At 34.2% G+C, this 26,900-nt stretch overlaps 1 protein-coding gene across 13 annotated transcripts in view; it reads right to left on the reverse strand.

The window, feature by feature from the left end:
- LOC115232554 (ralBP1-associated Eps domain-containing protein 1) overlaps positions 1–26,900 on the reverse strand; it is a 139,448-nt gene that overhangs the window by 33,871 nt on the left and 78,677 nt on the right. For 8 of the 13 annotated variants that reach the window (XM_036499669.1, XM_029802501.2, XM_029802497.2 and 5 more), the window contains exons 5-14: positions 25,493–25,673; positions 23,573–23,650; positions 17,946–18,363; positions 13,923–14,114; positions 12,943–13,006; positions 10,483–10,634; positions 9,669–9,745; positions 6,021–6,128; positions 4,653–4,761; positions 509–604 (exon numbers count right to left, since the gene is read on the reverse strand). In XM_036499669.1, coding sequence (XP_036355562.1) covers positions 509–604; positions 4,653–4,761; positions 6,021–6,128; positions 9,669–9,745; positions 10,483–10,634; positions 12,943–13,006; positions 13,923–14,114; positions 17,946–18,363; positions 23,573–23,650; positions 25,493–25,673 — 1,475 coding nt within the window. The remainder of the gene's footprint in view (positions 1–508; positions 605–4,652; positions 4,762–6,020; positions 6,129–9,668; positions 9,746–10,482; positions 10,635–12,942; positions 13,007–13,922; positions 14,115–17,945; positions 18,364–23,572; positions 23,651–25,492; positions 25,674–26,900) is intronic. The other 5 variants (XM_029802505.2, XM_029802503.2, XM_029802499.2 and 2 more) reach the window with 2 other exon arrangements.

Below are 26,900 nucleotides of genomic sequence, written 5' to 3' on the forward strand. Positions count from 1 at the left end.
TCTTTTTTTTTTACACTATATTTTTCACAACCTCATTAACACGCGTTGATCTTAGCCATCATTAATGTCATCATTTATTCAATAAATAATCAATACAACAAGTAGCAAAACAACAACTAATATATTATCAAATATAATGCATCCACTTAAATATTTATGAAATTATACAATTATATATAATCCACAGAACACAAAGAGACACTTATAAATAACAGACAGAGATACCGAGTTGATGACAGTGATAAACTAAGACTTTACAATAAAGTGACCAGATGAACAGCTACAGGTGTTGAGACCACAGGAAACAGTTACAGTTATAGTGCCACAGTTAACAGGCAGTGGATTGAGTGTTTAAAGATATATATACACACATACACACACACATATATGCACGCACGCACACACACATATATATAACAGCTTTAGGACCACTACAATGAGTGTCAGTGCCACATCTGATGAGATGAGGATGGACATTGGAGAATAGGATTCAGTGAAGCTGAAATACCTGTTAATTGTTGGATTCCTTGGAATGACTTTGAGGCTCTGTACATCCCAAAAGTAGCCCAATACCGCTTTAGATAAGGATTTAAATGATAAACACCTGCATTGATCAAACCAAGTAAATATATACAAAACATCTAAGAAATGTAATTAACTTTCAGACATCTAAGTAGGAAATAAACAGTAAAAACAGACAATGAAATTGAACAGCTTCTACAAGAAAATACATTTTTTTAAATTTTTATAAATAAATGTATAAAAACATTGATGGAAATCCTTAATGAAATAATGAACAATTAACTGATTAAAAGGAATAACACAACTGAACACCACCAACATAATATCTGCAAATTCTAAAATTTTCAACAGAGTACTGAATAAATGAGACATAAGTATTCGCCAGAGTCAAAATAAATAAACCTTTTCAAAACATTTTAGAATCTGACATTCCATAAGAAATCACATGAATATAGCTGATGCTTCCGAAAAATGTATTAGAAAATACTTCTTTAGAAAAACCATTTCCTTCAATATAAAAACAAATTTATTTTGGTCTTATTCCTATTAACCTTATGGTGATCAGATTATTATATTCCAAAGCAACTAAATAATCAACCTACACAATAAAAAAAAATAACCAAATTAAAAGACAAAACTAAATATTTCATCAGTTAATCAGACACATGAGAGAACGACCAGCATATTAAATTCAAATAACTTCAAATTTTTTTATACATATTGTAACTAGTTTATTTTATTAAGAAATCTTCAATATATTTCCTATGTAAGATTTTCTTTAGACCAAAAACTTATATCAATAACATAAATTAGTAAAATTCCATTTAATACACTAAAAACTCTCTCGTAGTCTTTACTGTTGTAGCAAAAACAGCTGTTATGTTAAAAATGTTACTATTAAAAAGATGAAATACTTATGTCTCAAAGTTAAACCGAGATGTAGAGACTAAGATGACAGACAACAGTTCGAAACAAAACTATTTGTACAAATGAAGGAAATTGTAATTATTTATAACAAAGCATTTGCTAAGAACAAAAGCAAAAGAAAGAAAATAAATAAAAATGGAAACATTTCTCTTCAAAGTAAATTATTTAATATACGGTTAACAGAAATAACAAATAAAACCACACAATGACTAAATTAAAGGAAAAACAGAAAAATACATTAAGAGCTAACATCTATCTCGGAGGACACATGTGGTTTTGGCACAATAGCAGGTGCATGTGTATCAGCATGCACACGCACAGACACTAAAGAGTATAAAAAGAAAGATGGAAGAACAACTTATCAATCTCTTTATTAGTGAAAGCAATTTAATTGAGGTAAAAATCAAAGAAAAAAAGTGTTGTAGCATTTAATAATTATTATCTTTTACTTTTTTCAATAACTGAACTGCAGCCATGCTGGGGCATTACTTTGTATGATTTAGTCAAACAAATCAACCCTAGTACTTATTTTTTAAGTCTGGTACTATTCTATTGGTCTCTTTTGTCAAACCACTAAATTATAAGTACATAAACCAACAAGCAGTGGAAGGGAGAAAAGTACATATTTATATGTAAATATGATAGGCTTCCACACAGTTTCCATCTACCAAATTCACTCACAAGGCTTTGGTAAGCCTGCAGGTATAAAATCCCTGAAAAAATTTTCCTTACAAATTTCTTTATAATTGTAATCTATGCAGTTTGAAAGGGATTGGATACACTTTCATTAAAAGATATCCATTTTCCTGAAAATTATGAGGGGAAAAAGTCAGAACATATGAATTTTCCAAGACTCCTCTCTCCACCCCCTTGGAAAAATTCTTTCCCATAAATCCCTATATACTCTGAAGCCACAACATCTAAGTGGTATTTGTAAAAAATTTTGTTAAAAAGTATCCATTTTTGGGAATGTTATGAGGCAACAAAATCGGGGGCTTATACATCTGTAGTAATGCCCTTTTATTTATACAATTTTTTCATTTCATGTTTATTTCATTCATTGTTTGCAATATTCTCTCTCCTCCTCCACACACACACACTGCAAAGTTTACAGATGGACCGCTGAATTGAAATTTCTATGTTGCTTTGAGGAGAAGATAGAGCTTGACAAACTGCTTCTCCCTATGTCATTGGACTACAGTGATGTTTGTTTAAAAAAGAGACATTACGACTGTGATAAAACAATGAAAGCAATATTTATCAAGCAAGTGAACACTATTATACAAAGAAATAATTAGATGTAAAATATCATAAAAATTATTAGAATTGGGAATCAAATGTGAAAATATTATCAAGTGGTTAGCAGAAAACTGCCAGGAGGGTGGTCTTTCTGCTAGTATTACTAATGTCAGTAACTTTATATAAATGGTTATATTAGTCCTTAGTTCAATCACTGAATCATGCAGTGTGTAGTGTCACTGAGCAAAGCACTACATATCACACTGCTCCCCTCTACTCAGCAGAAATGAATCCCACTCAAAGGCTAGTACAGCCCACCCTCTGTCCCACTCTCCAATTAGAGGTACTGCTGGATTAAGGATGGGGAAGTTGAGACAGTGTCTCTGTCATTGCAAATACATAGGTACCTAAAACAATTAGCAAAAGTATAGTAGACTCTATCAGGTCAAACCTGCTTGTAAAACAGAACTGGTATAATCAACTTAACTACTACTGGGTAGGAGTATAAAATCCCCACCCCTCTGCCAAGTCATGTCAAACCAGTGTAACAGAGTGGGCTCATCAAACCAGTATGATCTCAAGCTCAAATTCATGGCCTACACATCAGACCATGGTTGGAGAAAAGAACATGCTGAGGCCTTCATCCTGTAGTGGACTGAACTTAGGCAATCCAATCCAACTCAAAACAGAAGCATTGACATTAGGACAATGCTATTTGATCCTGTAGCTTCGAAAGATAACCCTAAAAACTGGCATTAAAATTAGATGGCCATCAAAATGTTAAATGCTATAGCTGATTTAGCTGGATTACAATAGCGAACTGTCAAGAGTTTTTTTTTTCTTTTATAATGAAGGAAATAGGTATACAAAAAAAGAAAACAAAAAGATACAGACATGGCTGTGTGATTAGGAGGTTCACATCGCAACCATGTGATTCCATGTTTAATTTCTTTATTCTACACCTTGAGCAAGTATCTTCTACTGTAATCTCAAGCTGATTAATGTCTCATGAGTAGAAGTGATTGACGGAAATTACATGAAAGCCCCAACATATGTGTGTGTGTACTTAAGTTTACACCATTTGTTTCTCTAAAAAAAAATTTTTTTAAACCAGCTATGTCTATTTATGTCCCCATTGTTCTGTAACTTACCAGTTTGAAAAATAGAGGTCAAAAAAATAAGCACCAGTACTGTATAACTGATTAAAACCCTTCATTGTAATGCCCAAGCATGATTGCAGCCCAATGAATGAAACCAATAAAAGAATATAAAAATAAAAGTATTCTACAATAATACTGCAACCAGATAAGGCCTTCTAACTGTAATACTATGCAGAAAGCAAAATAACTGACCTTGTTTGTAAAATTAAAAATAAAAAAAGGCTCAAAATATTTACACAAAGGAAACTGTTTAGGATAAATAAATAAGTATATATGCCAGCATAAAAGATGGATGTTAAAAGATATATAAAGAAAATAATATAAACGTAAAATGTGCTGAAAAGTGATATAGTTAAAAATTTGCATTGCCCAAGGTAGCCCTTCAGTTTTCTCTTCTTTAAAATATATAAAGTACTATGAGAAAAAAAAATGCCCCTTCACCCACTTTTAGCTACACTCAAGATACTGGATATTAACTTTTGATATCAAAAGTGAATATCTGAAGTGGTTGATAAAGTGATTCTTGTATCTTTCTTTTCATTGGGGAATACATGCATAAAGATTTTTTTTTTTTTTTGTAAATAGAAAGAATGAAGAGGATAACAATAATAATATTATTAATAATAATAATGATAATAAATGGCATGATAATGAATATGAAATTATATCATTACACATACTCACTCACACGGACATACATACTGTCAATAAGGTAAAGAAAACATTTTCAGAAAAAGAGAGCGAGAGAAAAAAGAGAAAGGTTGATATATATATATACATGTGTGTGTGTGTGTGTGAACTAACCTGTTGCTGTGCCTGCAGCTGTCCAGTTGTTTCTATCAGTAATTTCTGGGGGAATGGGGTGGCCATCAGGAGACATTCGAAGTGCAACCGGATGGATTATCTTGGAATCCTTATATAGTATGAGGAACAAAGAAATGGTGATGAAATATGAAACAAAATATCATCTCTAACAATTCAATTTAGAATGTAATATACTTTACCTATACAAAACATAATATATGGAAAACTAAGGTTGCAAATAGATATAATAAACAAAAATTTCAAACATCAGTAAATATATTGCTGGTAGATGAAATTTAAAAACTTATTTCATAAGGCACAGGCATGGCTGTGTGGCTATGAAGTTTGCTTTGCAACCACATGGTTTTGTTTCACTGTGCACCACAAACATTACGCAGGACTGATGATCAAATAGGAACCATCAGTCTACTGAATGAGCCAACTACAATTTGTTTTAAGTGAGCTTCTTTGTATATTGTGTTCAGAGCAATTTATTTTCATTCTGAATGCCTTTCCAATGGCCTTAATCATTTCTTTTAAGTGGAATATGTCTTCCATTTTCAGAAATTGTATTGGTTTAGCAAGTGACTTGATTCGATTTTGCATCGTAACTCAAACAACTGCCTCATGCTAGAGTCATGACAGCCTTCGAAAACACTAACATAGCATTAAGAGTCACTTTTGTTCTTATTTGTTGTTCTTTAGTAATAGTATTACATACAATTAATTATCTTTTGCCACACATTTAAAATTAGGATATAAATATTCACAGAGGTGAGAAAGAATGTCAATGCACCAATATTTTCATCTTCCTGCATATATGCAAGATATGGCAGAGACACCCCAGGACAGAAATTCAGAAGACAGAGGTGCTAGAGATGAGATGCTCCTGCAACATCTTAGGCATTTTGTACTTTGATCACATCACAAATAAACAAGTTCATGAAACCTTCCAGTATTACATTAGCCCCATGAAGACTGCACAACAGTGAAGACAAAGATGGTATAACCATATAAGAAGATCCAGTGACCTTGCAAAGACCATTTCTTCTATGAGTTGTGGATGGGAAAAGAAGAAGCAGACAGCGGAAAAGATAGACAGGCAATATCAGTGACCCAACTTCTGGCACAACTGAGTGAAGAAAAAACTGGGGTTACAATATGTTACAATGCCCACTTTGATTCCATCAGTAGTTGAGGGCCCAAGACAAGACTATTATGCAACACTGTATCTCATAAATAGAAGAAATGTCAAAATTCTTTACTTAGACATTAGCCAATTAAAAATATAAGCATTGAAAATGTAGTCAGTATGGTGTTTGGAGCACAAGAATAATGATTTCCAAATTCTGCACTTTAGTTACTCACAGGGTCAGTAGCTACTGGCTTAGAGAATTCAAAATTGACTGGCTTAGGAGCTGGAGATGATAAACCACTGGAAGTAGGGGATTCAACAGGAAAAGTTGTTCGTGTCCACTGCAATGATAAGAGAGTAGTCGTAATTATGTTCAAGGATCAAAGAGGTGGATAAGTAATGCAAATGATAAAACATGAAAATAAATCAAAGCATATATTTTAAAATAAATTTCCGATGAGCAACATATATATAAAATATACAAACGTAGAGACTCCGCTATTGTTTATGATGCCTCAGCCACTACAATATTCTTGAAATCCTACTTCCAGATAATACCAGGTTATATAATAAAGTATTATGGAGATGTACTTGCATAGCGAGTGACTTCATCTGAGATCGTGTGTTGGAACGAAAACAATTGCAGCGTGGAAGGTGTTTATAAGCCATTTAAGAAAACACAAAACCGTTAGATTCACTTCAACATTTAAATTTAATTTGTCAAAATATTTTCGTCGCTTTGAGACTGCAACCTGTTCACTGACAAAGCTTCGTGCTGCACAAAGCTTTGTCAGTGAACAGGTTGCGGTCTCAAAGCGACGAAAAATATTTTGACAAATTAAATTTAAATGAAGTGAATCTAATGGTTTTGTGTGTTTCTTAAATGGCTTATAAACACCTTCCACACTGCAATTGTTATAATAAAGTAGTTTTTGTTTTAAATATCTGGGATTTTTTTAATACATGCGGATCCTGCTTTGAAGGATACACATACACACACACACTACAGCTCTGAGCACTTTCTGTGAACTTTGCACAAAAGTATTTTTTGTTAATTTTAAAGAATATTTTTATTCTTTATAGACACACATGCACACATACACAAAGCTGTTATCACAAAGTTACTGAACTGTATGTTCTGTGACTGTACTGTTCAACAGAGATGCATAGACAGCTGACAATCATTGGTTAGACAGCCAGCTGAATCATACAAGCAAAGCACCCTTGCAGCTAAACAGCAACCAGAATATAGAAGAAATAGTTTCTACCAAGGCAGTGAATGAAAATAGTAGTAACTTACATATTACAGAACTAATACTTATTAATTAATATACAATTACAGATAACAATTGCCAAACATTTCTCAATTAGTTTAAAGGTCGATATTCAGAAAGAAAAAGTCAAATTTCCTTCAAACCACACCCTACTTATTTAAAAAAAAAAAAAGGTATTAGATAATGTAGACATGCATATAGCATGTATGAAGTAAAAAGACAGAGAGCATTAATGATAGGTCTACTCAATCAGTACCAAAACTGTCTTATGTTCTTACTCTTGTATTGAATAGTTAGTGTTCCTGCAACAGTCATATAGGAACATCCAAAGAATGTCAGCATAAAGCAAGTGACATATAAATTAAAATAAAACACAAATTGCTATCCGAATAGACAGTTCCCTAATAGATAAAGCAATCAGCTATCTGAATAGACAGCTCCCTAGTAGATAAAGCAATTAAGGGTATGAAGCCAGGAAAAGCCCCTGGCCCAACAGAAATCACTGCTGAGATGCTTAAAACATCTGGTGGTGTGGGCTATGGCCTAGTCACCTGCATTGTAAACCAGGTAGTTCATGATGAAGTCATACCCAACAACTGGCGTAGCAGCACCATAGTCAACTGCTACAAGGGTAAAGGTGATGCTCTAGAGAGAAATAACTACAGGGGTATCAAACTGCTGGATCAGGTGATGAAGGTCACGGAGAGGGTCATAGCCCATCTCAGCAGGGAGAGAGCCTGCTTAGATGAGATGCAGTTTGGTTTTGTGCCGAGTAGAAGCACCACTGATGCCATATTCCTGGTTCGACAACTTCAGGAGAAATACCTAGCTAAAGATAAACCCCTCTACTTAGCTTTTGTGGACTTGGAGAAAGCCTTTGACAGGGTCCTCCGATCTCTTATCTGGTGGACGATGCGGAAACTGGAGATTGATGAATGGTTAATAAGGGCTGTAAAGGCCCTATACAGAGAAGCCGTTAGTAAGGTTAGGATTGGCAATGAGTTTAGTGAAGAATTCTGGGTAGAAGTAGGGGTCCACCAAGGTTCAACCTTCAGTCCTCTTTTATTCATCATAGCCCCCCCCCCCCCAGGCAATAACAGAGGAATTCAAGACAGGTTGCTCCGGGAGCGCCTCTATGCTAATGACCTGGCTCTCATAGCAGAAGCACTACTGGAACTAGAAAAGAAATTTTGGGTGTGGAAGCTAGGTTTAGAATCAAAAGGCCTTAGAGTCAATGTAGCAAAGACGAAAGTTCTAGTAAGTAGGAGGGCAAACTCATCACACACCCACTCGATCTGTAGAAAAAGTGTAGGTAGAAACTCCATAAGATGTACCCAGTGTAAGCTATGGATACATAATAGGTGCAGCAACATCAAAGGAAAATTAACCGAGAAGATAGCTTTCGTGTGCAGCAGATGCACAGGGGCAATAGACACCACAGATACTCAGAAAACAGATTCCATCACACTCCAGAAAGAGAAACTAGAAGAAATTGATAGTTTCCACTACCTAAGTGACCAAGTTAGTAGTGAGAGTGGATACTCAGAGAGTGTTACCACTAGAATAAGAATAGCCGGGCAAAGTTTAGAAAGCTTCTTCCCCTACTGGCAACAAAGGGTCTCTCGCTCAGAGTGAAAGATAGATTGTTTGACGCATGTGTGCGAAGTGCCATGCTTCACGGCAGTGAAACATTGGCCGTGACTGTGGAGGACATGCGTAGGCTCAAAAGAAATGAAGCTAGCATGATCCGCTGGATGTGTAATGTCAGTGTGCATGCACAACAGAGTGTATTGACCTGAGAGAAATGCTGGACATAAGAAGCATTGGATGTGACATGCAGGAGAGACGTTTGCGCTGGTATGGTCATGTACTATGGATGGATGAGGAGAGAAGTGCCACTCCCAAATTGTTGAAGGAATCCGGGGTAGAGGTAGACCCATGAAGACATGGGATGAGGTGGTCAAGCATGACCTTTGAACGTTGGGCCTCAAAGAAGCTATGACGAAAGACCGAGACCTCTGGAGATATGCTGTGACTGTGAAGACCCAACAAATGAAGTGAGTTCATGGCTCAGAGGATGGCCTGCTGTGCTAACCTGGGATTGTAGGGTGACCTGCTGTGCTTGAGGAGACCTAGTGAGTCAAGTACATCAACATCAAAATAAAAATCAAATGGAAATTGTAGTTATGATACCCATGCTGGTGGCACGTAAAAAGCACCATCCGAACATGACTGATGCCAGCACCACCTTGACTGACGTCCGTGCTGGTGACACGTAAAAAGCACCAACCAATCGTAGCAATTTGCCAGACTCCTCTGGCCTCTGTGCCGGTGGCACGTAAAAAGCACCAACTACACTCAGAGTGGTTAGCGTTAGTAAGGGCATCCACCTGTAGAAACACTGCCAGATCAGACTGGAGCCTGGTGCAGCCTCCTGGCTTCCCAGACCCCGGTCGAACCGTCCAGCCCATGCTAGCATGGAAAACAGACGTGAAACGATAATGATGATGAAGTTGATAACTGAACCTTTATCTACTTCCTATACACATGAAGCTGAGGAATATATCAATCAATGAAGAGTTTGTTCACATAGTATACAGAAATTACCTGATTGCTAGGTGGTGTTGTAGGTGTTAATCTTTTCAAAGTGCTTCCAGGGGGTAGATCAGCAGCAAATGGCTCATCTAGTGGAAGTTAATGCATGGGAAAAAAGACAAGCAAATAGAAAACATTTGTTAGCAATTATGAATAAAACAGCAAATTTAACAAGCATAATTAATGAATAAGTCAAAGAAGTATTTAGGAAATATTACAGTTAATCACTTTATAGGCATGTCTTGTTTCACAACTAGGTGGTTTATGGTTCAGTTCCTTGCACAACACCTTGTGAATGAAATCTAATTTGATAGAAACTGTGTGAAGCTTGTTAAAGAGAGTGTCTTTGTCCTTAGGTGGCAGATTAAACCTATCAGCTGATTTAACAGTAATTGACCATCATTGGATGATGTATTTAGCAGAGTTTAGCAGGCTGGGTGTACAGTTTATGGATAATTTGTGTGTGTGCATGCACACATGCATATCCTGCTCGTTTTCACTAGCCAAAACAAAAACCAGGGTTGTTCTGTTTTTCAAATTGCTATGTTATAGGACACAAATGATAAAATAAGTGACTGGAATGAGTTGCGGAGTTGATACAATCAACTAAAAATCCTTGAAGATTGTACCCTAGTCTGGCCAGTCAAATGACTGAAACAAAAGAATATATAGCACTTGCCTAACATAAAATAAATTTTAACAGGGTAGAAAACCATAACTGAAAGTTTACTTCTATGAAATACTCTAAAACGATATACTTTTTTAAGGTACATTTAACTGCTGGATAACTTCAATAATATAAGGAATATACAAAAGTTCTGCTAACTTTTACCGTTGGTCAGTGTAGAATAGGGCATCAGTGAAACAGGTAAGTGATCAGGTAACTCGATTTCATTGCGGCGTAACACTACTAGGTGCATAGCAATGCAGAATTCATCTAATGAGAGTGCACCATCTCGGTTTAAATCAGAAAGTTGCCTGCATAAATATAAATAATTTACTAAACATTTTAAAAAGAAACATTGAAAAATTAATAACAGCAACACAAAAAAACATTCCCACTTTTTAACTTTTTTTTACATTTCTGGGAAAATTTTAAGACAAACAAAAAGAATATAAATTCTCATCAAAGTTTTGTGCTTATTGCCAAGGTAAATTTTATCAACTGGATAGGCAATTAGATAGTTAGATAGGTTTAGATAAATAATTATTTATCAGAGATAATTTTCCACAGCGATGTACCACATCTGCAAATAGATTATCATTCTTGCACAGTATTAAATATACAGCTCACTGGAAACAAGTGGTTGATTGTCTCCTCATCTTTTATCTACTCAACCATTTCACATTCTACATAAAATTTTTAGATAACATGATATTCTCTATGTAATTACTATACTTGCTACAACTAATAGCCAAAACTTTCTCAAATTACAACAACAACACTATAAGAATTTAAAATTAATAAAGTTGATGGCAAAAGTTATAATGAGAAGTAATTGATTAACAGAAAACAACCATCAAACCATTGAAAATTTCAAGACAATCAATAATTTATCCTACAGTTGGGGAGATATTCATGGAGAAATCAATATAATATAGTAGAATATTAAAACCAGAACTGAAACTTGACACACTCAAGGAACAAATTTCCAGCTGATGCACACTTAGAGCCTGCATACTTTGGTTTATCAGAGTTACTGTATTTAGATGATTTGAATGAAGAATGAAAGTGAAGAGAAAAAATTCTTAAAAACTGAAAGTTTAAAAAAAATAGAAATTGAAGAGAGGAAGTGGAACTAAGACAATCGTGTCTTGATGTTAAAAGAGAAGTTAGCAATTAAAATTACCATTATTAAAACTGAAATCCTTTTTGACACCGCTTTTCTTCTGGGATAGCTAACTTATGTAGACTTAGCCACACAAGCTATGTAGGTCTTATGGTGAAAGCTTCATCAGGCCCAGTCAGATACGGCACTGCCAGATCTGACTGGGCCTGATGAAGCCTTCCAGCTTCACAGACCCCAGTTGAACCGTCCAACCCATGCTAGCATGGAGAACGGACGCTAAATGATGATGAATGAAATCAATGCAAAGCATTTCAGAAAAGAAAGAAAGAAGCAGTGCTTCCAAAACAGTTAATATCAGTAATCTACATTTTAGTTTAATATGAGTTTCTGACTGAAATGCTCAGATACAATATCTAAGGCTTGATAATATTGATTTCAAATTTTGGTGAAAGGCCAGCAATTTCTGGGAATGGGGATATGTTGATTTTATCAACCTCAGTTCTCAACTGGTACTTATTTTATCGACCCTGAAAAAATGAAAGGTAAAGTTGACCTCAGAATAATTTGAATGCAGAATGTGAAGACAGACAAAATGCTGCTAAGCATTTTGCCCAGTGTGTTAACAATTCTGCCAACTTGCCACCTTCATAGCTTGGTAATATCAATTATACAATACTAATATAGCCTACTTTGTTAGAACCAAACTATTTTATAGATATTTAATAGAAATTTACATAGTAAATTATTTAGAGAAAGCAGGATTATTGACAATGACTCAAGTCAATAATTATTGAAAATGGCTTAAGTCAATAATTCTGACTAAAAAAAAAAATAACATATAAATGCACATTTTATAGTGCCCAATGTTTGACAATACATTTGGAAGTTCATTTTTCTCAAGACTAATATAGAATGTTTTCTGGGTCTCTCCCACTTCTAGCAGCTCCAAAACTAATCTAGATATATTCCATGCATCTTCCAACATGGTTGAGCAACCAACTCCAACTAGTTGGAATTCACAGTACAAGTCAAGTAGTACTATTCATCCTTTCAATCGCTGAATACAAAACATAGCTTGTGAGACGGCTGCTCAAGTGATTTTCCCAAGTCAACATCTCACTCTTGTACACCAATCTATGATAAGGTTACCCATTTACAGCTAAGTGGACTGGAGCAATGTGAAATAAAATACCCTGGCCAAGAACACAATGTACAGCCAGTCTGGGAATCGAAACCACAATCTCACAATCACAAGAGCATAACTACAACCATTAGGCCACATGCCTTCACTATACATATTATTGACTAGCTATTGACTCTTTTGAATTCCTCCACCCTTTGACAGGTCTTGTTTTTCCTCTTGCAGGATGTCCAATAAATCACCTTGAAATTGAATAGAATCTATAATATAATTTAATATCTTATAAAATGAACTCTCTAAAAGACATAAAAGTAAATAGGATACGTGTCTCCTCTCAAACCAAACTAAAACTTACCAAATTTTTGACAGTTCATGAACAGGCAACTTGGATTTTTCAAAAAATTCTTTAGCGATACTTCCTAGAAATCAAAAGCAAAAATAAGAATATAATTAAGAAACCAACATTTGAGAATTAAATTATTCTGTATAGAAATTGAAAAACAATTTTTTTTTCATTGCTGCTATGTATTTTGATATATGTCATAACAATGTTAAGGAATGATTATTTCACTATCAGGGGAGAACTATAATTAGTCAAGAGACTCTACTTCACTGTAAGGATTTACCTTGCTTGGAAACAAGTGAAGGTTGGTGAGAAGGACATCCATCTGTAGAGAATCTATTGCAATGAATTTCAAGCATTGAAAAGTGGACATTAAAACAATGATGATGATGATGTGTAATTCCAATAAGAGCTATCTTAGACCCTGACGAATTGCTCAATCCATGCTGGAATAGCAGATGGACTGACCTATCCCATTACTTTATCCACCTACTCAATCCACTTTATTATCATTATCTTTGTTGGTAACAAAAGGCCTCTCCCTCAGAGTGAAAGGCAGGTTGTATGATGCCTATGTATGTACAGCTATGCTGCTGCAGCAAGTGACAACGATGATGATGACAACAACGACATGATTATTAATCATTATTAATTATTATTATTATTATTATTATTATTATCATCATAATCATCCATCATCATCATTATTATTATTAAAGCAGCAAGCTGGCAGCATCATTAGAGTATTGGACAAAATGTTTGGCAACATTTCTTCTGGCCCTTTACATTCTGAATTTAAATTTCACCAAGGTCAGCTTTACCTTCCATTTTTCCTCAGGGTTAGTAAAGTACCAGTTAAGTATGACGGTCAGTGTAATTGACTAGTTAAAATATTGCAAATATCGTAAACAAATACATTTGCAACATTTGAATTACTTCATTAAAACATAATTAACTTGGGTTGAAAAAAATATGTATTTGGAATGTCTTACCTATTATTACACCATTTTCTTCGGGTTGCATTGTTTTGAATTGCTTCAGATAGTATTCTCTCTGTTCTTTTGATATAGTCCACACATCATCAATACTTTCATTTTCAGAACTAATAGATGATGAATCAACACCTTGACTTTCTATATTTTCCCAAGACATTTTGGCTCCAGTGGCTCCAGTGTCTAATAGACCTATTGATTAATAGAAGAGAAGCAAAATACATATAGAATTTGAACTGATAATTTAGTATTTAAAATGTATTAAAATATAGTTGATAAATAAACAGAAAAAATTTTTTTTTTTTAGTTTGTCATGTTACTTAAAAATAAATCAAATTCACTTAGAAAAATCAAGAGTAAATTACTGCAATACAATTGCATGCAACAGATTACAATCAGTTCAATTTTAAAAAAATATATATCAACAGTTAAGATAAAAAAATAAAAATATGTATGACATTATAACATTAAGTTTCATATTACTGAGATATAAAATCTATGGTATTTCAAAGATTTTCTGGAATTTTAGAAAAACTTATTTTTCTCAATGAGGCCTAAATTCAAACAACTATGAGCTAATCTAGTCATCCCATATCACATGACCAACAGACAAGAGAAGTAAAAAGTTTCTTTGTCAGTGTATGGTTTATGATTTTACCAATTGTTGAAGTTGTAATTTTCAATGTTAGTTCCACATCAAACAAATTTAAGAAAAGTGCCACTGGCTACGTTGTTAAGAAGTTTGCTTCGCAATCACAATTGTCCTGCTGCATGGCACTTTGGGCAAGTGTATAGTACTATAGCCACAAGCTCAAGCAAAGCCTTGTGAGTGAATTTGGTTGTCAGGAGCTAAAAGAATTTCTTTCTCTCTCTCCCTCTGTGTGTGTGCACGCATGCATGCGTGCACATGCTTGAATTTGTATTTCATTTTGTCTTCATGTGTTTGCTGGTTATAGACAATACTCTCACTGACAGTGCTATTCCCTTGCAGCCCATTGCAAAAGAGTATCCAAACTTCTTAACATGTCATGACATGTTGCACAATTTCTGTAAACAAAAGGCTCATTCAAAAGATGTCATTTGTTTCCAGTTTTCCAAGAAACCACATCCTAGCTGTTTGTCTGATACAGATTATTACCTCACTTGAAAACAGAAGGACACCCAGCTACAGAAAACTCTACCCTAACATAATCCTGTGTATCCTTGCAAGCATGGAAAAGTAGACATCATCATCATCATCATTTTTATTATCAATATAATTATCTGGTCATTAAGAATGAAATGTCTGATTTTCTTATGTACCAAGTTTGACAGTCATTAACTCAAATGTTTTATTGACAATTCTTTGTTTCACAACATTGAAGAGTTGCATCATTTTTCAAAATGGAATTCATGGTGTCTGATTATATTGTGAGTTTTCTCTTGTAAATCAATTTTTGTGAACCCATGGATAGATCAAAAATTTGTGTTGTTTATGAATAGGAGTTCTGTCATGGAACCAATGCATCCCAGACAACCTGAAACATCAATGAGGTGTTTGGTGAAGATGTGACAAATGAGCGCACTATATGCTGATGGTGACTTTACTCTTGAAAATCAATCCGTGGTAGATCTGAGACCAAGGTGGATAATGATGAGCTGGAAATTGTATTGGAAGCAGACACATCTCAAGCAGCAAGATTTGATGTTTTGATTCCAACTGTATTGGACCATCTGAAAGAAATCAGCAAGGTAAAGAAGCTGGACAAGTGGGTATCACATGAACTGAACATGCATCAAATGACATGTTGTCTTCAAACTTGCTGTTGTTTGCTGTCATGGCACAAAAGCAAACCATTTTTTCATAATACTGTTATGTGTGATGAAAAATGGATTCTTTTCAACAATAGCAAGCATTCTGCAGGGTGGTTGGATAGAGACGAAGTGCCATAACACAATCCAAAAAAGAATATTCACCAAAAAAGAAGCTAACGGTGTCTGTTTGGTGGTCCAGCACTGGTGTCATCCACTACAGCTTCATAAGACCTGATAAGTCAATTACAGCGGATGTATATATCAACCAATTGGATGAAATGATGAGTGAACTTGCAATTAAACAACTGAGATTGGTCAAAAGAGACAGGCCAATTCTCTTACAAGAAAATGCTTGACCACATGTTGCACAAAGAATGCTACTCAAGCTACAGGAACTGAACCCGGAAGTATTGTCATTCACCATATTCACCAGACCTTGCACCAACTAACTATCATGTTTTCCAGACATTAGAAAACATTTTGCAAGGAAAAAACTTAAAATCTGAAGATGAAAAACAGCCTTTCATGATATCATCACCCCTAGCTTTCCAGAATTCTTCACTGCTGGCATAAATAAGCTTCTGATAAAATGCCAAAATTATGTTGCATACTTTAACTGCATTGCTTTTTGTTGAGATAAAGTAAAATAAACTTTCAGTTCAAAATCAGACATGTCATTCTTAATAACTCGATATTATTATTATTATTATTGAGTGAAAGAGCAGTGCATGACATCAAAGTGACACTGGGGTAAAATATATGAAGCCCAATATAGCCATCATGACTGCCCGTCTGATGAGGGTACACCAGGCACATGCATCACAACCATATGTGCACGACATGGTGATTTCATATGAAGATAAACAGCGCATGACCATGCAGGTGGGGCCCAGTTAGAATTTTCTTCTGGTTGAGTAGCCCATCTCACTCAAAAGGTCCCTGAATAAGGATTGTTTAAGGATGTTGAACGAACCACCCGTTTCCAAAGGTGAATTATCCAAACCTCTAAGAATCTCTCTCAACACATTATTATTATTATTATTATTATTATCATCATCATTATTATTAAGGTGGTGAGCTAAAAAATCTTTAGTATGACAGATAAAATATTTAGCGGCATTTCATCCATCTTATGTCCTAAATTCAAATTCTGCCAAGGTCGATTTTGCCTTTCATCTTTACAGGGTTGATGAGTAAGTACTAGTTTAGTAGTGGGGCCAATGTAATCGACTTGAGTACTGGAGTCAAAGCAAAATTTCAGGCCTTGTTGTAAGGAGGAGGATTATTATTATCATTTTTATTATTATTATTACTACTACTACTATTATTTATTATATATTACTATTATTATTTATATATTATTACTACTATTATATTATTATTATTATACTATTATATTACTACTATTATTATTATTACTACTATTATTATTACTACTATTATTATTATTATTATTATTACTACTACTATTATTATTACTACTATTATTATTATTATTACTACTATTAATATTATTATTACTACTATTATTATTATTATTACTACTATTATTATTATTATTACTACTACTATTATTATTATTACTACTATTACTACTATTATTATTATTATTACTACTATTATTATTATCATTACTACTACTATTATTATTATTATTACTACTACTATTATCATTATTATTACTACTACTATTATTATTATTATTACTACTACTATTATTATTATTATTATTACTACTACTACTATTACTACTATTATTATTATTATTACTACTACTATTATTATTACTATTACTATTATTATTACTATTACTATTATTATTACTATTATTATTATTATTATTATTACTATTATTATTACTATTATTATGGTAGTGAGCTGGCAAAATCATGAACACATTGAACAAAATGCTGGGCAGTATTTCTTCCAGTTTTACTTTCCAAGTTCAGTTTCTGCTAATGCTAACTTTACTTTCATCCTTTCAGGGTGGATAAATCAAGTACCAGTTGAGCACTAAGGTCAATATAATTGACTGGTCCCTCCCACAAAATATCATAGAGTAGAAAGAATTATTATTTTTATAATGATGATGATAACAACAAAGATGAGGATATCAGTGATGATGAATTAAGAAAAGAGTGTTGATCCATTGTTGACAGGGAAAAATTTATCTCATATCTTTGTTACTTTATGAATTGAGTATTAAGGAAAAAAGAACTTATATCATACCTTTACTTTCTTCGTCTTCAAAAGACGCCCAACCTGAGACATCATGCACCGAGTTAGTATACGCGGATGGTGATGGAGCAACAGCAGCAGTGACAAGGCCAGGCAAACCACTTCCGCTACCTACTGTCCCTGGAACTACATTGCCAGTTGTGTTTGTTACAGGTGTTGTAGTTGCAGGGCTTACAAACTGGGAAGGCATTGCTGGATAGACTGTAGCTACTGGTGTCACCTGTCCAACAGACCCTGCATTTGCTGCTACATTGGTCCCTGATGTAGTCATGCTGGTATTAACAGACGCCGGAGCCGTTTGTTGCTTGCCGATGTTGCCTAATTTCACTCTGTTGGTAGGAGATGTAGGTGGAGACTGTTTTGGGGAAAATGGAGGTGATTTACTATCAAGAGGAGACTCATCTCGGCTCTGAAAAGCAAAGAATTAGAGTTTAGCACAAACGATTTTAATAAAAAATTCAGAATAAATAATAATTTGTAATGTTTACGCTTTAAATTAAATATCTGAAAATTCTAACCCTTTTGTTACTATATTTTTGTTGAAATACACTTTATCTAAATTAATTTTTAAAACCAAGAATTTAGTAAAACAACTTTTTCCATTAGTTAACTTGAATTTAGGAATAAAAAAATTATCGATGGAAGTTTTTAATTTAGATCACTTTTAAAGCAGGAAGTTTGTATCATAGAACTAGAAATGATCTTGTGTGGGTTGTATCAAAGGGTTAAAAATTTTCTTTTATACCTTTAGTAATAAAGTATCAACTTATATTACTCTTCCTTTCTTAACATGGCATGGTGGTGGCAGAGTTTCTACAGATTTATGAGATTTAAATTATGAAGAATTCTCTTATTTTTTAATATCCTTTCAACTAAATATGAAATGAGAACAATGTGGCAGGAAGCTGGTTTAAAACATATTTAACTTATTTTATTATCTCAGAATTTTGAAGAAAATGAAAACTCAATAAAACTCAGTTTATTATTATTCTAGGAACAAAAAATGTTTTCTAACATAGGCAGAGGTCCGTAATTTATGGGACGCATATACTTAAGTTTACCATGATCCCTAGGACTTAAAAGGTTGGAACTTAACCCAGTTTCCATGGCAAATAAATGACTGAGATTACAACACACCCTTTTGAATGGGATACCAGTCACAACAGGGTTACCTTCCCAGCTATTGCAGGAGCTCATTTACAGCTGAGTGGACTGGAGCAATGTGAAATGAAATGTTTTGCTCAAGACAACACACCGCTCAGTCTGGGAAATGAAACCATGATCTTACAGTCAGGAATGCAACACTCTAACTACGAGGCTATATGCCTTCACAGGTAGGCATACAGTAGTTTAAATCAACCCCAAGATTTGATTGGTGCTTAAATGACTGATTTTTTTAAAATGCTCAAAATAAACAGACAAAATATTTAACACAAAAACATGTTTATAATCAAATTATTTTATGCTTATGTGTCGGTGGCACATAAAAACACCATCCGAGCGTGGCCGTCTGCCAGCCTCGTCTGGCACCTGTGTCGGTGGCACATAAAAAACACCATCCGAGCGTGGCCGTTTGCCAGCCTCGTCTGGCACCTGTGTCGGTGGCACATAAAATCACCCACTACACTCTCGGAGTGGTTGGCGTTAGGAAGGGCATCCAGCTGTAGAAACACTGCCAGATCTGACTGGACTGGTGCAGCTTTCGGGCTCCCCAGACCCCAGTTGAACCGTCCAACCCATGCTAGCATGGAAAGCGGACGTTAAATGATGATGATGATGATGATGAAAGAGGGAATGAAAACTTTTAAAACTAAGTAATTTAAATAATACTGTTTAGGGGGAAAAAATTATCCTACAACTAAATATGTAATTAAATTGTTCCAAAAGACTACTTTAAGAAAATATATGATGGCTCTTCAAGTACTCTTGTACCGAACTATCAAGTTGTAAAATGAAACCGACACCTGGATACATCTTTTACAATGTGTGCATCATTCACATCTGTGTCTAATCATTGCATCTTACTTCACTATATGCGGATGCATTTAATAAACGTTGAACAAATTTTAATTATGAGATAAAATATAAACAAGTATCTTTCTTTTCTTCTACTATCCAAAAATAGCAAAAAGAAATCCTTTTATATAGCTTTAACTTTATTTTAAATTAAAAATCAAAAGATTTTTGCACATTGCTGAAAACATGAGAGACCAACTCAGACTGTGCTGCATAGAAAATTCAAACTGTCACCTAATTATTTATTCATTAGCTGAAGGATTAAATTTCCTTCTTTTAACGATTGGCTATATAGCTAGATTGTTTCACTATAAACAAGATTAGGTTCCACACATACAGCTATGGAGCTAATTCTTATCAATCATCTTACCAACATACACACACACATTAACATACACAGACTATTTAAGATAAGCAGCTAAAGATAAGAGAATGGTTATACTTCATACATTTATCTGAAAGACAGCCTCATTTTCAATAAATATTTTAATACTTTGAAAATGAAAAGTAAACATCAATATTAATACATTTCAAAAGAAAATAACCTTGTCAAACGAAAAGATATATGATTAAAAATTTATTATAGTGATATAGAAGCTAAAATAAAAAACATACTGATATGGAAAATACTGAATATTTAATGAAACTAGTAATGTATTTTCACATCTTGAGGTGCAAGTTTGGCTATGTAGTAAGAGGTTTGCTTGTCAACCATATGGTTCCAGGTTCAGTCCTACTGTAAGGCACCTTGGGCAAGTGTCTTCTACTATTGCTCCAGGCATAGAAAAGTGGGTGGAAAAGTGAACCTTAGAATAAAAAAGGTAAAAATCTAAAGTTTTCCATGTTAGCATTGATAAGATAGAACTGCAAATATAAGTAACATATTTTTGAATGCTTTTTTTTTTATTTTGCAATGACATGTAAAATGGCCTACCCAGTAAGACCTGATTGGCCATACACAAGAATCCACTAAGTCTTAATACTTCCAAAACACACACACACACACTGATGAATTGGTCAATGAACACATATCACCTTCACTTTTATTCCTAATTCCTTGCTTGTCTCTTTTCTTTTATGATTTTCAAAATGAGGACAACTAGAAACACTATACCTTAGTACATAGTACATAGTTTATTGTTGATAACCTCACTATCCATTGTAACTATTTGTTTACGTTTACTAATAGTAAAACTGATTCATTTTTAAACATTTTTACATCAATCTCTCCCAATAATATAGGTTAGTTTTTTCAACAAGTTCAGACATTATTGTCTGCAAGTACTGTTAGAGAATGTTTTGCAGAATTCCAGTCTGAACACCAGCTACTTTATAGTGTAGTGAAAAGAGCACCTCTTTTTCAACTAGCTAGAGAAACAAGTCAAATACAAAATTTTCTTTAAACTGGTGAGTTTTAATATATTAACTTCTGTGCAGTTCTATTGCAGGTGCAATAACTACTTACAAGTTGACACAATGAAGAATATAAAAATATACAGCAGAAGAGTTAATAATTTATATCAAGATGTGTGATAACTCAACTGCTGCAAAAATTCCAATTAATTTTACCACAAAATAAATATTTATCAGACTGAAACTAAAATATTCCTAAGTTCAATTTTCTAGAAATATTCAGTTGACGCAACAAAGTTTTTATATACAATCAACCATCATTATCATCAAAATTCTACATCTGCTTTTCATGCTGGCATTATTTAGAGCTATGACCTCCTAAATGAGTCAAAGATCACACCTTGTTTGTACATTCCATTTTTGGTAGCACTTCTATAACTAGATGCCCTTCCTCATGCCAACTGCTTTACAGATGTATTGTATGCATTTCATTATGGCCTCTATACTTGGGAGGTTGATTTGTCTCTAACAAGACTAAAAATCCTTTGAACTCTATGTAGTAAGTTTTTATTTGCCCAGTACTTCACAGGGTGGTGTACTTGATACATTTTAACTGCTAGAGTAATTACCTTGTCCCCAACAAAACTAATAAAACTCTGACTTTTGACAGTGTCACACTCCGTAGTTTAGTAGTCCTTATAGTAACCAGGAAATGAATGGCTTATGACGACTAAGCAAGCCAAGTACAGAGGTGCAGTCAACAGATGAGCTTTAGCAATGAGTTAGGTGGCAAATTTAGCATGCAAGTGGGGACCCCATCAAGGCTCAGTTCATAGCCCTTTCTGTTCTCCAGGCCATAACTGAGAAGTTTAACACAGTCTGTCCACGATGACCTAGTCTTTGAACCTGCAGAATACAAAAGCAAAACCAAGAACTAAAGGGACTCAAAGTTAACTATTAGCAAAGACTAAATTTTTAGTAAAAAGAAAAAAAGACCAGAACCTATTGCCATCAGGAAATTGGTCATGCTAGATATACAGCAAAAGAAGCAAGTAGAAATTCTATACAGTGTACCTAGCATAAACTATGGACACACTAGAGATGTAATGGTACCACAGGCAAAGCTAACAGAGAAAGTAGACATTATATGTGGCAGATACATAGGAGCAGTCAATAGCAAAAGTTCACTGAACATGCTGTACAATATATTGTACAATATGCACAAACATTTAATATTTATAGAGTTAAATTACTATGAAAGAATATATCTTATCAGAAACCAGACTTACATAAACATGGTTATTATTCTACTAAGCAGATTACAATCAATAAATGTTATGAAAAGTATAAAACTACAAATTGATAGAACTTGCCTTGGTGATAAAGATAAATGATAGTGTGGGTTTGGTTTAGTTTGGACTACAGGTTAGTTTTTGGTGGGAGAACATGAGCAGGATACTTTTGTGGGCAAGATGTATTGTGTAAAGTATAATATGAATAAGGGGTTTGGGAGATGAGATGATGGAGGGAAATGAGAGATAATTGCATGTAACAGAATTATAGGTATAGATAAGGCAGCAAAGATTATGATACTACAAGTAGAAATAAACGGACATGACTTTGTAGAAGAGGCCAATAAGTAAGAGTTAACTGAAATGCATTGCTTATAAAGAAGGTAGCTTTATCTTGTGTGTGTGTGAGTGAGAGACAGAGAGAGAGAATTTAGGTATATGTGCATTATAAAGTTTTACTAATTGCTTCTAGCTCAACTGCTAGAGGTAATTTGGTAATGCAGTTTTTGCTGCATAGGATATATAATTTGTCACACATTGTTAAACCTGGCATTTGTAAGGAGGGGATGTTGGTCTGAGTTGTGCATGGTTTCAGTGGAGGGGATACAGTAATGTAGTTTAAACAGCACTACATAAATTGAATACAACAAAGACTGACAGATATACAAAACAGCAGTGAGTGTATGCTGTATAGTAATTCAAACAATTTCTTTAATGTAAATTGGTAAATTTTACTTAGTTTATACATTATGTACACATACAGGTTCATTAGCAGCAGAGAATATACATGTATGTGTACAAGTGTGTGCAGGGATGTTAAGAGGTGACAGTGGGATGGGTGCAGATGTGATAGCTAAAAATTACATGTGTATTACTAAGGGTAGTTACTTTCTGACAGCGAGATCTTTGACTGTCTGGAGCGGTGCACCATGCAAGTTGGCAGATGTGAGTACTGACCTTCAAGGGGTAACCCAAACTCGTTGGTCGTCGGGGAGCATTTTTTCTATTTTTCAGAAAAAAAATTTTCTGATCCAACTTCAAAAACAAAATGAAATGGTATACTTTTTTTTTTAAAGAAAAATATCTTAATAAAAGGTGACAGAACAATGCATAAAGTAAGATGATCAGTAATACTAATACATAATATACTGAATAAAGCTACTTATTTAGATTTGACAGAGGTTCGTTTAAAAGAAAATGAAATGCAATATGGTATTTTGGTTGTTAGTCGCAAATACATGTTTTGAGTACTAAATATACTTCTATTTTTATTTACTATATGTGGAGAACACTGCATAAGACCAATTGAATAGAGAGATAGGTTGTAGTTTGTATTTTTCATTCTTATTTATATACAGTTTTTTAAAAGGGACTCATTTAAAATACAAGTGTTGTGAAAACTTGTATGATACCATACAATTTTTCAGTTTTCTCTATATTGTTAAACAACAGTTAAGATCATTAGTAGGATTCATTGCACAATTGAATAACCCAGTTTAAGAGGATCACAACTAGACATTCATTCAGTAACACTGTGTACATTTTTATTTTATTTATTTACTTATTTTTTTGTCTTTAGCCAGTAGGTGTTGTTTCCTATTTGCTTCTATCTAGAAATCAAAAGAGATAACAACTATTCCCTTCAAACTTTGCTTGTGACCTGTAAGTCAACGTTTTGAAACTGGCCTGTTTTCCATTGCATTTCAGACAGATTCAGTGCTGAGTTGCTGAAGTAGAAATGCTGTTATAGTAAATATTTTGCTCAATACCACAGACTTGCTTGTCTGTTGCTTGAACTCAACCAGTTGAGCATGTCCCTTAGTGGCTGACAATATGTGCATCTCTGATCATGAGCAGTAGGGGAGCATCATAGCAATGTGTTGAGGTGTTCTTTGAGGTTTCAATAAATGCAATAACAAATACAAAGTTAGAAGGAAATATTAGCCATTTTCTGTTATTTCTAGGGGTAAGCAAATAGGAAATAACAGTTGCTACTCAAGAATAAAAATCATGTTACATGGTGTAATTTTCAGTTTCAAGTATGGAAAAACTAAAAAACAAAACTAAAAATTCAACTACATGGAAATGTCCTGTTTTACTTTCTTTTTTATTACCAACTGAAATGTGAAATAGCATTATATTGGGTTGTCAGATAAATCAATTCATTTCTTTCCAGTGTAATTTGGATTAACACAGGGTTTTTTTTTTTTTTGTAGCTCTATTCTTTCTTTACTTTTGGCTATTGCTTTAAAAATTTAAATAAATTTTATCTTGTTTCAGACTTACAACGAACAATAAAGTACCATATAAAAAAAAAATTTGCATTTTTGAAATCTGCTTTCAATCAAGGTTTTAAAACTACCAAAGCCAATCAAGACATTTGAGCTATGTATGGAAAAAATCTTATTACTGAAAGAATGGCACAGAAATGGTTTCCACATTTCAAGGAGAGTAAACTGGACCTGACAGACTCTCCACCAAGTTCCAGCCAACCTGTTCAGGTCAATGAGGATTAATTAAACAAGCTCATCCACAAGGATCTGCAGAAATCAAGTAAGGACCTGCGCAGCAGATAGGGTAGTCTCATGATATAGTGTCGTCACCCTTTTTAGTCATTCTCCAATAGCCTGTGAGGCATTTTGTTATGCTGTTATGCTGAAAATGTGACTCACTGAACTCTGAGTCAAAACCTGGTTATTTCTACTGTCACCATATCGGTAAGCTATGGAACATTGGCAAGAAGTCATGAATAATGAAGGAGGAATATATTACTGAATGATTTACTAAGTATATTGATGAAAAATCAAGGATTAAAGTAAATGGTAAAAAACAAACAGGTTTATCTGACAACCCAATATTAACAATTAACAAGTCTACCTGTGAATACTGTGAAGGATTATCAGTTAAACTGCGGTATTGGCCAGAGAGATTGCGTATATGGGACTTCTTAGTTGCTGGAGGTGGAGGTAACTGTCCTGTAGGCTGAGAAAGAGCTGGCTGTGAGGTTGTGCGAGAGGAAGTTACTTGGTTGCCACTGCTGGTGTTTACAGGACATACACTGGAAGAGGAAAAATAATAATTCTTCATTGCAAACGACAAAAACAATATTGAATGAGGAATTAGTGTGAAAAAAATCTGAATTTTCCTGACAATATAATTTTAAGTAAATAAAATAAATTTACAAAATTACATATAGGTGCAGGCATGACTTATGTGGTAAAGAAGTTAGCTTTTCCAACCATGTGATCTTGGGTTCAGTCCCACTGCATGGCACCTTGGGTGATCAGGTGTGTGTGTGTGTGTGTTGTGTGTGTGTGTTGTGTGCATGCACACCAATCCTTGTCTTGACATCACATGATGGTTTTAAATAAGCATCACTATCATACAAGTAATGTTTGTTTTCAGTTTTCCATGAAAAACGTGTCTGGTCATGGGGAAATATAACTTTGCTTGGAAACAGGTTAGGGATAGTGACAGGAAGGACATCTGGATGTAGAAAATCTGCCTCAGAAAATTCTCTTTGACCCATGCAAACATGAAGAAGTGGATGTTAAATGCTGCTGGTGATGATATTATACAAATCTAAATGACAATGTATATGCAATAAAGTTTTGTCTAGATTGCTATTTACAAATAGTTATTTTACAATAATTATTGTTTTATAATAATTGCTGATGAAGTTATTCATGAGGTTACCATCACAATCATTTAACATCCACTTTTCCATGCTTGCATGGGTCAGATGGAGTTTATTGAGACAGATTTTTCAACAACCAGATGCCCTTCCCATTACCAACCCTCACCTGTTTCCAAGCCAAGTAATATACCTGCATGGCCACATATGCTTTCATAGAATGTTGGAAATGAATGACTCTCATTCATAACTATCACAAGATATCAAGAGAAAGAGACACAAACATACAAGCACTAACTCACATAAATACATACACATACACACAAAGGATATTGGAATATTGGTGAAGCATTCTCATCAAAACTTCTACCAGGCGCATACATAACAGGCTGAATGTTGGTGTTTGGAACAAACAAGGAAAAGTATATGTCAAAGATGCTAGTTGCTCTGCTGATTTTCAAAGCTGAATAGTGCTTTGAAAATCAAAGGAAAAGAGGATAGCTATGCTTAGAAACCCTCAGTGTCTATATCTAGATCATACACATACCAATAATAATTGATGCACTTGGTTTTGTGATTAAGTGCCTAAGAAACAATCTGGATAACCAAGGGATTCCAGAAAAAGAAATCAACCAGCTAACACACACAGTA

This window comes from Octopus sinensis, linkage group LG2, assembly GCF_006345805.1.
Source record: "Octopus sinensis linkage group LG2, ASM634580v1, whole genome shotgun sequence".
NCBI classification, from domain to species: Eukaryota; Metazoa; Mollusca; class Cephalopoda; order Octopoda; family Octopodidae; genus Octopus; species Octopus sinensis.